The 12583-nt window shown below is 40.7% G+C and overlaps 2 protein-coding genes across 3 annotated transcripts in view; both read right to left on the bottom strand.

Moving 5' to 3' along the window:
- The window catches only part of LOC132822427 (NCK-interacting protein with SH3 domain-like), a 230825-nt gene that overhangs the window by 190324 nt on the left and 27918 nt on the right, over positions 1–12583 (bottom strand). The gene's annotated exons all lie outside the window — the stretch shown is intronic.
- LOC132822428 (uncharacterized) overlaps positions 1–12583 on the bottom strand; it is a 40868-nt gene that overhangs the window by 10138 nt on the left and 18147 nt on the right. The window contains exon 3 of one of the 2 annotated variants that reach the window (XM_060835807.1): positions 5827–6015. The exons of the other annotated variant lie outside the window; for it this stretch is intronic. Coding sequence (XP_060691790.1) covers positions 5827–6015 — 189 coding nt within the window. The remainder of the gene's footprint in view (positions 1–5826; positions 6016–12583) is intronic. 2 annotated transcript variants of the gene reach the window in all.

Genomic DNA, 12583 nt, shown 5'->3' with positions numbered 1-12583 from the left:
ATTACAGCCAACATATGTTTTAAAAGTTTGCACTTTAGAAACAGTGCCCCCAACTCATCAATTGCATTGCAGTGAATTCACATTAACAAAATACGCGTTATAGCAGAACAGCCTGTAAATGAATTAGGCAATTCAGCTGCTGATCGGGGCGGGGCAGGGGGGTGTCAATCTAACTGTAGCCCTCAACACCATTTTCTTTAACTCCTCACCCTCTTACTCCCTTATCATGCAAGGATCAAACTAACTAGCCTGAAAAATGTTCAACGGCTCAACCTCCTCTATATTCCGTTAAAATACTCCTTATCTGTCTTATAAAAACTGAATGAACTGAGGATGCTGGAAATCAGGAATTGCTAGAAAAGCTCAACAGGTCTGGCATTGTCTGTGAAGAAGAGAAATCAGAGTTAATGCTTCTTCACCGGGACCCAAAATATTATCTCTGATTTCTCTCCATGGATGCTGCAAAACCTGCTGAGCTCTTCTGGCAGTTTCTGTTTTGGTCATTAAAATCTTATTTTTAACTAAGTTTTTAAATATCCAGTCCAATATCCTCTTATATGACTGTCACACCTTGATTTGCAATGTTTCGAGAGGCAACTTTTGAAAGTAATCTTTTAATATATTACAAGATACCACAAACATTAAATTGTTGCTATGTAACCAGTGGAGATTAATACATTGAAAAAGATAAATGCTCACTTCTGTCTAATAATGTACTTTTTAAGACCAATATAAATTCCTAGAGGTCACGTGTCAACTGAACAAAAGGTCACAGCCAATCTCTGATTCACTTGAGAGGAAGAGATAATCATACTCAGTCTGAATATGATTGGATAGAGTCAAAAAAGCTGCAGATGCTGGAATCCAAAAGTAGACAACAGAAGGCTGGAAGAACACAGCAAGCCAGGTAGGGAAGTCAATGTTTTGGGTGTAAACCCTTCTTCAAGGCTAGATGTGGGGGGAGGGAGAGCTACAGATTAAGAGAAGGAGTGCGGGGAGGTAGGGTGAGAAGAGGAATGGTGAGATAGCAATCGGTCCACCAGCAACTTATTCTATATTTCCCTCTGATCCCCTTTTACTCCCTATTGAAAACAGGTGCTATGTTGATAGTTCCACTTAAAAACAATAGCAATCACTATTTTTCCTTTTATGACTTAAAAACAATCTTGCAATAGCATGCTTCACTACTCAGACAAAAACAGAAATTGCCAGCAAAACTCAGCATACCTGTGGGAACAAAGGAGGGTTAACTTTTCAAATCTGGTTACTCTTTATCACAACTGTGCTTTCTTCCCACAGATGCTGCCAGACCTGCTGAGTTTTGCCAGCAATTTCTGCTTCTGTATCAGATCTCCAGGAGAGCTTCATTTTATTTAATGCTTTACTACGGATTGGTTGTTCCCTTTAAAGCCTGGGGCAGCACATTGGCTCAGTGGTTAGCACTGCTTCCTCATAACACCAGGGTCGCAGGTTCGATTCCAGCCTCAGCGGCTGCATTTGTGGAGTTTGCACATTCTTCTCGTGTCTGCACGAGTTTCCTCTGGGTGCTCCAGATTCCTCCCACAACCTAAAGACGTGCAGGTTAGGTGAATTGGCCATGCTAAATTGCCCAATGTTCAGGGATGTGTAGATTAGATGCATTAGTCAGGGGAAATCTATAGTAATAGGGTAGGTGAACAGGTGGATTACTCTTCGGAGGGTCAGTGTGGACTTGGTCAAAATGGCCTGTTTCTACACTGTAGGAATTCTATGATTAAATTTGCTCACATTGGGAAACATTGCACGAGTTTACAGATGGGACAGTCTGCTAATTGAAAATAGTTCAGCCAAACCATAAAAGCCTGTGTATTCAGGGCTCATTGCATAAGGTGATGCATAGAATTGGACAGCCTGCTCCCCATCAAAAAGAAATAGCCAAGCAGATGCAAGACTTTTGTTAAATGCCAGCCACCTATTTTACATCGTCACAATGTTTGAGATATTAATCAAATCACTACCAAACAAAAAGTATATCAATTCTGATTCATCACCATGATGCTGTGGCACAGGCTAAATTATAAAGGGGGAAGTATGAAGTATGTGTGAATTTCATAAGATAAGACCTCAGAATTCACTATGGTCAATCTTGAGAATTGAGCCAACAGTGATAATGAAATACTCTGAAAATTAAGGCAGTCTTTTTTGTCATTCCTTTTCAGAATGTAGGCATCACAGGCAAAGCCAGAATTTACTACTCATCTATATTTGCCTTTGAGAAGACAATGGTGAAGTTTATAGATAGTAAACACTGCAGTCAAGGCAGGGGAGGTAACAAGTGTTGAAGGTGATAGACAAGTGGGCTGCTTTGCCCTAGACATATCAATTTCATGAGTTTTGTTGAAGCTGCACTCATCCAGATAACTGGGGCGTATTCCATTATATTCCTGACTTGTGCCTTGTCAATGGTGTCTCGAAGATGGCACAGGCTTTGAGAAGTCAGGAAGTGAGTTTATGGCATCAGGATTCCCACCCTCTGCTCTGTTCTTGCAGCTTGGATCAGCAGCATAAATAGCTAAGTTTATGTTCAATAGTGAAATCTAACATATTGGTAATGCAAAGTTAGATGGCAATATCTTTGAATGATATGGGGAGGTGGATGAACTGCCTCGTCTGAAACACAGTCATTGCCCGACATTTCTTACTTGCTGCTTTGATGAGGAGGTGCCAGCTCTTGCTGCTTAAGAACCTGATTGTTATCCAGCAATTAGGCACAGAATGCTTCACTATCTGAGGAAATATCAACGCTACTGAACAGTCTGAAATTTGAGCATGGTAGTGGAGCAGTGGAAATATCAGTAAATCAATAATCCAGAATCCCAGGTTGCTATGGAAACATGAATTTGACACGGGCTCAACACAGCAAATGACAAAAACTAAAAACACTAAGAATGTGGAATTAAAAGCTAGGCCAATTGTAACCATAGGATTACCACGGATTGTCATTAAAACTCATTCGGTTCACTAACATCCTTTAGGGAAGGATACTGCATCCTTACCTGGTCTGGAGGTCACTGCACCCAAAATGATAACTCTGCTTTCTCTCCACAGATGCTGCCAGACCTGAACTTTTCCAGCAATTTGTGTTTTTATGACCTGATAAGTCTTCTCTGCAGCCTCTCCTGTACTATCACATTCCTCCTCTAATGCAGATTACAGAATTGCACACAATGCTACAGATGTTGCCCAACCAACAAATTACACAGTTCCAGCTCTTAAACTCCATGCCTCGACTAAAAAAATCCCCTATGCCACCTTAACCATTTTATTCATCTGTATTGATATCTTAAAAGGACTGGTGTCCATGCACACCAAGGTTCCTCTGATCCTTGGTAGTTCTCAGGTCCCACCATTCATCTTGTATTCCCTTCCCTTGGGTAATTCTATTCCTGATGAAGGGTTTTTGCCCGAAACATAGATTTTCCTGCTCCTCGGATGCTGCCTGAACTGCTGTGCTTTTCCAGCACCACTATAATCTAGAATCCAATGCCCTAATACGTTACCTCATTTGTCCAGAATGAATTCTATTTACCACCGACCAGCCCATCTATACCTGCCTGCAATCTAAATCTATCCTTGCTATTTATCGCCCAATTTAGGCCCTACCTACGAACTAAATAATCATCCCTGTACATTCAGTCTAAATCAATTATTAAAAAAAACACAAACAGCAAGGGCCCCAACACTGACCCACAGACTTCCAGTCAGTAAACCACTTCTCAACCATCACTGTCTGTTTCCCGCCACTTTGCCAAATTGCCTTAGATTCCATGGGCTGTGACCTTGGCTATCAGTCTCCCATACAGAACGTTATCAAAAGGTCTTACTGCAGTCCAAGTAGGCTACAAACACATCGATATACCTCATCATCTCTTCGAAAGCTTTAATCAAGTTGGTCAGACATGATCTCCCTGACAGAAAATCATACTTACTGTTCTTGATAAAGCTTTACCTCTCTAAATGCAGATTAATTGCGTCCCTCAGGAGTTGTTCCCAATAGTTTCGCCACCACTGAGGTTAGACTGACAGGCCTGTAGTTTCCTGCTTTATCCCTAGCTCCCTTCTTGTACAACAGTGCCACATTGGCTGTCCTCCAGTCCTCCAACATCTCTCCTGTGGCCAGAAAGGAATTTAATTTATTTTAAAATAAGTGCCCCAGCTATTTCCTTCCTTGTCTCATTGAACAAGCTGGGATACACTTCATCCAGTCCAGGAGATTTATCTACTCTTAAGTCTGCCAGACCACTCAGAACTTCCTGTCTTTGCTAATTTCTTTAGTTACATCACAGACCTCTCCCCAGTTTCTGTACTCATACATCCCCTTACCATTCAGCACAGACAAAAAGTATTCATTTGGAACCCTACCTACATCTTTTGGTTCAAGGCACAAATTACCACTGTGGTCCTATGTGGGCCCTCAACCCTTTTACCTTTAATGTGCCTGTAAAATGGCCAAGAACTTCCCATTATTTTACCTACCAGTATCGTTTCATATCATGGTTTAACTCTCCTTTTTAAAATCCCTCTGCATGAAGGTGGAACATGATCTTCACAGGATTATGGTGTGTTCACTCCCACCAAGTGATGCACAGATGCACCTTCACAATTGAAGATAAGTTCAAATATATTTATTCCTCATGATGGTTTGTACTGCTAAATTACTTTTTGTAAAGAACAACAAAATCCCCCAGAGAAACTTCTTCCAAGAAATGCAGAACATGGAGGAGAAGATTGAATAGTAGACAGTAGCAATCAGAAGGCATCGTTGCATCAGGTTAAACATAGAATGGTTTCATACCTCATGGATTCCCATTGCCTATCTCTGATGGACCTTTCCTGTCACAGGAGAAAGGATTTGAGAAGCAAGGAATGCCGCCTAACATTTGCAAGGATGATTACATCATTGCTGTTGTTTGCCTGTTCAATGGGACAGCATTCTGAACATTAGCACTAGTTGGGAGAAGAGAAATGAGTTTGGTGTGCTTATTTTTGGTGATCTTATCCACATCCAATTTACGTCAGATCAGCCTTTGATTTTATTCTTACGACATTACTTTGTAGCCATAATAGAAGACATTTAGGGAGACAGTGCATTAGATATGGAGTCACGTACAAGTCAGTTGAAAAGGGCAGCAGATTTCCTTACTTGAAGGTCATTAATAAACAGTTTGGTTTCTCTAACAATACAACAGCTCCACAAAAAACACTCAGAATACCAGATTTTTATTCCATATTTGATATATAAATAGAACTTATATTCACTGATTGGAACTTATGCTGCTGAGTTATTCAGCCAGGCCTCAGGAATATTAACCCAGAACATATCCATTACCCATTAAGTACAAGAAACATTACTAAGACTTTGGATAACAACACACTTGTAAATGGTGTTATGAAAATCATTACTCCCAAAATGATGCTGGAATGGAAAACAAACATATAACTTATTTTCCACCTCCTCTCACACACAATTCTCAGTGACTAATATTGTGAATCCCAGCAACAGTTCTTTATTCATTGAATTTTTCCAAACAACTTCACCATTCCTCCATTATTAAGTTGAACCAGTAAATTGAACAGACCAAAAACTACCTAATGTCCGAATGCAGATGAGTGGAGAAGATCCATCTTGAAACTTGAGAGACAGAAGCCCTTTTTTTTTCAACTAAAATATAATTAGTATCAAATTGTCAAGATTGAATGATCAAATACTCCGCGTGCTGTTAACTTAATGAAAATTCTATCACAATCAAACAACTGGTTTTAAAAGTGAATGTTACAATGATTTACCTTGAGTTTGACATGAAGACCTCCTTTTGATCCCATCATAATGGGCGAACCATTTGTTGTTATCATAGCCATAGACTGTAGACAGATTTGGTGCTCAACATAGAATTTCTTAATGGATTTGTAAAGGGAGAGAGCATCAGCTTTACCATCCAGATACAGCAGCTTTATAAATTTCACCTGTAGCTCAGTCTGCATAAAAATAAATACAACCACTTACCCACAAGGACACACGTACCATTCTTTTAAACAGAACACACAAGACAGTGCAAAAACCTTGCTTACACCTTCTGTATACTGAAAAAGATTGGGCATTAAAGAATAGAAAAGTCACTACCATCATTTCGAGATGGAAAGTTAAAGACTAGAAAATAATCAATTTCGGAAAGATAGTTTGTTCGGCCTCCCAGAAAGAAAAAAATGAAATATTGTCAGGATCCAACATCTGAAATTAATTATACTTCAGTGGATATATTTTAATGTAAGCGAATTTTTTCAATGGAGAACTTGGCAGCTCAAGGAAGGCAGCAGTAGAGATACGAACTCAGCACGAACTGGGCGAGATATCAGCATAGACTGCCAAGTTTCTGGATTAGTGGTGCTGGAAGAGCACAGCAGTTCAGGCAGCATCCAAAGTGCAGCGAAATCAACATTTCGGGCAAAAGCCCTTCATCAGGAATCACTGCCAAGCCCCACTCCTTGTGAGATACTGTTTACAGATATTCAGAACAATGTTCCAACAACTGGGAACTTGAGGGGAGAGCTCTCTGGGCCTTCACTCCCCTCAACCCCTCTTCTCGCGTTCTCAATCCCATTTCCCATTGCCTCATGTTCCTCTTACCAGGCCTCTCTTCTTGCTGTACCTTCTCATGTCTTTTCTTTATCCCCTGTCCTAGGTCCCCACTGAAACCCATTTCAATGTTACATTTCTTCTTTCTGCATGCGTTGGGCCGCCTTTGCATATGACATCATCAAAATTTTATATGGTGACATAGAGGGTCTGCACATATAGTTGCAGGAGTCAGCAGGTACTGCCCAATTTTAATTCTGTAGAAATCAGCCTTAAACAGGGCTTTTAACAAGAACTCCAGTCAAAAGCAATTGGGTGTAATCGAACAGCAGCTGAAACTAGATCCACATTGAATCAGGTATGCCTTCGGTGCATATAAACTAACCAACTTGTCACGAGAGTACGAGCTACAATACTGTGCTCGAGGTAAGTGATTTAGTGCAACAGGAGGGGAAAGCCTCAGGTATTAATTCTTACTCCAACACAGAAGAAATGGGGCAAGTTAGGTTGGGTGTAGGCAAGGGAGGGTCTTAAAAATAAAAATGTAAATAGAATTGTTGTTGTCCTTTCCCGAGGATGGGGCAATTTAATAGTGGGGCACTTTTTTTTTTAAAAGGTGAGACAAGAGAGATTTGAAAAGGTCATAAGGAGCAACTGTTTTTACATAGAGGGTGGTTCGTGTGTGGAATGATCTTCCTGAGGAAGTAGTTGAAGTGGGTACAATTACAACATTTAAAAAATATTTGGTATATTTGAGTATTTGTAAAGGTTTGGAGGGATATGAGCCAGGAGCAGGTGGGTGGGACTGGGTTAGTTTGGGATTATGTTTGGCCTTGTGGCACCAAAGAATGTGTTTCCATGCTGAATGACGCGACATCAAGGGATTGATATCATTCCCTGTAAACAGCACAAGTCCAGAGGACTTTGTTGTCTGCCTGATGCCAGAACTCATGATGTCTGTTCAGCGCAAGGGAATCTAGAGTGGGTTACAGGATGATCCTGTCACATAGTTGCTAACAACAAAGGGGGAGACTCTGCACAGTTAGTATAAAGAGATAGGTGCCAAATTATAAAGAACAAAGGGCATAATTTCTAGAGTATTACCTAAAGCATTGCATATTTGCTTGGGGCAAATCAGATTAGAGAGATGAATTACAGGCCAGTTAGTCTTACTTCTGTGGTAGGCAAAGTAATGGAAAAGGTACTGAGGGATAGGATTTATGAGTATCTGGAAAGACACTGCTTGATTAGGGACAGCCAGCACGGATTTGTGAAGGGTAGGTCTTGCCTTACAAGTCTTATTGAATTCTTTGAGGAGGTGACCAAGCATGTGGATGAGGGTAGAGCAGTGGACATAGTGTACATGGATTTTAGTAAGGCATTTGATAAGGTTCCCCATGGTAGGCTTATGCGGAAAGTCAGGAGGCATGGGATAGAGGGAAATTTGGTCAATTGGATAGAAAACTGGCTAACCGGTCGAAGTCAGAGAGTGGTGGTAGATGGTAAATATTCAGCCTGGAGCCCAGTTACAAATGGAGTTCCGCAGGGATCAGTTTTGGGTCCTTTGCTGTTTGTAATTTTTATTAATGACTTGGATGAGGGAGTCGTAGGGTGGGTCAGTAAATTTGCAGATGATATGAAGATTGGTGGAGTTGTGGACAGTGAGGAGGGCTGTTGTCGGCTGCAAAGGGACTTAGATATGATGCAGAGCTGGGCTGAGGAGTGGCAGATGGAGTTCAATCCGGCCAAGTGTGAGGTTGTCCATTTTGGAAGAACAAATAAGAATGCGGAATACAGGGTTAACGGTAGGGTTCTTAGTAAGGTGGAGGAACAGAGGGATCTTGGGGTCTGTGTACATAGATCTTTGAAAGTTGCCACTCAGGTGGATAGAGCTTGTAAGAAGGCCTATGGTGTATTAGCGTTCATTAGCAGAGGGATTGAATTCAAGAGTCGTGAAGTGATGTTGCAGCTGTACAGGACTTTGGTTAGGCCACATTTGGAGTACTGTGTGCAGTTCTGGTCGCCTCACTTTAGGAAAGATGTGGAAGTTTTGGAGAGGGTGCAGAGAAGATTTACCAGGATGTTGCCTGGAATGGAGAATAGGTCGTACAAGGATAGGTTGAGAGTTCTCGGCCTTTTCTCGTTGGAACGGCGAAGGATGAGGGGTGACTTGATAGAGGTTTATAAGGTGATCAGAGGAATAGATATAGTAGACAGTCAGAAACTTTTTCCCCGGGTACAACAGAGTGTTACAAGGGGACATAAATTTAAGGTGAAGGGTGGAAGGTATAGGGGAGATGTCAGGGGTGGGTTCTTTACCCAGAGAGTGGTGGGGGCATGGAATGCGCTGCCCGTGGGAGTGGTAGAGTCAGAATCATTGGCGACCTTTAAGCGGCAATTGGATAGGTACATGGATGGGTGCTTAATCTAGGATAGATGTTCAGCACAACATCGTGGGCCGAAGGGCCTGTTCTGTGCTGTATTGTTCTATGTTCTATGAATGCGACTCAAGACACATGGGTCCTGGTTCAGGGGACACTGGCACCAGTATTGAGTCAAATGGGATCCGTATCGATGGGACGATCTGAACTTAAACTATGATCGGGCCATACTTCCCCAGTTATACAGCTGGCAAGTGTAAAGTCTTTCAGTAAATAATGGGATCAAAGGATCAAATTTGGGAAGATGTGATAAATCAAAGCCAAGGCTAAAGAGAAAGGTATCAATATAGAAAATAATAATCAGCTCATGACAACAAGGAATAGAGAGTATAAAAAACTAAACAAACAGGACTAGAACTTATTAAAATGATAAAACTAAAAAGTGTTCAAAATTGAATATGCAAACAGAAATATACAAGCACAATCACAGTCATTACAGAGACTGGATGTAGGATGAAATAGCTTGGGTCCTAATTATTGAAGAATCCAGGACATTAAGGAAGGGTAAGGGACTTGGAAAAGTGGTCCTATTAATGCATGATTGTATTAGTACAATAGAGAGAGATGACTCAATTTTAGGAAACCAAGCTGTGCAAACAGTTTGGGTACAAAAAAGCCATGATAAAGACAAGAAGTCCCTTATTGGAGAGGTGTAGAGGCCCCTAACAGAAGGCACACAGCGGAGTAGAGCATAAAGGAAGTAGCACAGAGTATGTCAGAAAGGCAAAGCAATAATCATAGGAGGCTTTAATCTATACAGAGACAGATATATAGGCAAAGGGAGCCAAAATGACAACTTAATGGAACCTTCTTGGAATAGGTTATTAGAATACCACATTCCATAGTGTCGATCAAAAAAAACAGGCTATATTAGAAATGATATTGTCCAACCAGATAGGATAAGATGAGATACATAACATTAATTGTCTCACAGTAAGGTCACATGCAGGTTTTGATGACCATAATATGATTGAATATTCAGAGTGCGGCAGATAATTTTCTTTTTAAAAAGCAATCAGAAGGACATGAAAATAAAGCTGACAAATTGCAAAATTATATTAAAGAACAAATCAATACATATGGAGTAGCAGACATTTAAGGGAATGTTTCAAAATACACAGAATAGATGCATTCAAATGAATAAGAAAAAAATCTAAGGGACAGGCTCAATCTGTGTTTGCTACAACCTTTTTTCAAAAAAGAGCACAATTGAGCAAAAACAGCTGGCAGGCTAAAATATTGTTTAAAAAAACTGAAGACAATGATAAAAAATTAATAAGCAGGGAAAACTTAGAGTACAAGGACAGTATGCTAGAAATTAAAATCAGATGTATATTTCTAGAAATTCTTACTGAGTGTTAACAAAATTTTTTGATTCTAGAGAAAGTGAAACAGCAGATGAATTGAATAGGTATCTGACATTGATCTTCACAATAGAGGATACAAGTAACATCCCAGAAGCAAAGATAAATCAGGAAATAGAAGAGGGGGAAGAAATCAGGAAAACCCACAACCAGCGTGATGGGACACCGGCATCTTGGTGCCCATGTCCATAGATCCCTCAAAGTTGCCACCCAAGTTGATAGGATTGTTACGGTAGCATATGATGCACTGGCTTTCATTAACAGGGTATTGAGTTTAAAGAGCCATGAGGTTATGCTGCAGCTCTATAAAGCCCTGGTTAGACCACACTTGGAATATTGTGCTTAGTTCTGTTCGCCTCATTGTAGGAAGGATGCAGAGAGGGGGTACAGAGATTTACCAGGATGTTGCCTGGACCGGAGGGCATGTCATAAGAAGAAAGATGGAGGGAGCTGGGGCTTTTCTCATTGGAGCGAAGAAAGACGAGAGGTCACTTGATAGAGGTATAAGAGACAATGAGAGGCATAAATAGAATGGATAGCCAAAGACTTTCTCCAGGATGGAAGTGGCTATTACAAGGAGGTATAATTTTAAGTTGATTGGAGGAAGATTTAAGGGAGATGACAGAGGTATGGTCTTTACACAGAGTGGTGGGTGTGTGGAATATATTGCCAGCAGTGGTAGTAGAGTCAGATATATTAGGGACATTAAAAAGACTCTTGGATAGGTGCTTGCATGATAGTAAAATGGAGGGTATGTAGGTTAGCTTGATCTTAGTGTAGGAGAAAGGTTGGCACAACATCGAGGGCCAAAGTACCTGCACTACTCTATGTTCATTCAATGGTGGTCGAGTGAATCATTAGAACTGCAGACTAACAAGTGCCCAGGTTCTGGTGAACCTCAATTTAGGATCTTACAAGAAGTAGCTAGTGAGATAGTTGATACATTGGTTTTATTTTTCCATACTTCCCTTGATTCAGAGACAGTATCATTAGATGGGATGATAATGAGTCCAACTCCTTTATTCAAAAAGGAGAAGAGAAATAAAGCAGAAGACAAGCTTAACATCTGACATAGGGAAAATGTTAAAAATGCAAAAACATTTACAAGACAAATAAGCTCAAGATACTCAGACAAAATCAGCATGGTTTTGTGAAAAATAAATCATATTTGGCTTACTGGTAGGCTCAGAGTTAGAGTTCAGAGGTGGTAACACATGCTGAAGGTAAAGGGAAACTAATGAATACACTTTACTTGGATTTCCAGAGGCATTTGTTATCAGGTGCCACAAAAGGTTATTGCAAAAATTAAAGATTCATGACATAGTAAATTGGCACAAATTGAAGAGTGACTGGCCAACAGGAAGCTGGACAGGAGGAACAAATAGGTCTTTATCAGGTTTGTAAGATGCAATGACTGGTGTGTCATAGTAATCAGAGGACCTCAATTGATTAAAAATTATAAAATGACTCAGATAAAGGCCCAGAAGGTAGGTTGCCAAATTTGATGATGATACAAAACTCAATAGGAAGGTAATCTGTGAAGTCATAAAGAGAATGCAGAAATTTGTAGGTAAGTTGAATGAACAAAGATCTGGCAAATGGAGCTTAACATTAGAAAATGAGACATACAGTCAAAGAGAAACAGATCCTTTGGTCTAACTTGTCCATGCTGATCAGATATGCCAAACTGATTTAGTCCCATTTGCTAGAATTGAACCTTTCCTATTCATGTATACATCGAGATGCCTTTCAAAATGTTGTTATTGTACCAGACTCTGCCACTTCCTCTGGAGGGCCATACCATACACGTACCACCCTGTGCGTGAAAACATTGCCCGTCAGGTTCCTTATGAGTCTTCCCCCTCTCACCTAGTTTAGTTTTGGACTTCCCAACCTCAGGGAAAAGACAGTGGCTATCCACCGTGCTCCTCATGATTTTAAAAACCTCTCTAAAGGAACCCTCTCCCCCAGCCTCCAAGGAAAATAGCCCTAATCTAATAAGCCTTTCCCTATAGCTTAAACACCCCCCCTCTCCCCCCACCCCACCATCCCCTCCCCAACCCTGGCAACAACCTGGTAAATCTTTCCTGAATCATTTCAAGTTTCCCAACATAACTTCACCACCACCCTGTCTCCTACCCGCAAGCCAATGTTGCAATGTTGCT

Source organism: Hemiscyllium ocellatum, chromosome 14 (genome assembly GCF_020745735.1).
Source record: "Hemiscyllium ocellatum isolate sHemOce1 chromosome 14, sHemOce1.pat.X.cur, whole genome shotgun sequence".
NCBI classification, from domain to species: domain Eukaryota; kingdom Metazoa; phylum Chordata; class Chondrichthyes; order Orectolobiformes; family Hemiscylliidae; genus Hemiscyllium; species Hemiscyllium ocellatum.
The sequence above is the reverse complement of the archived record's forward strand: the minus strand, read 5'-3'. Positions and strand labels throughout refer to the sequence as shown.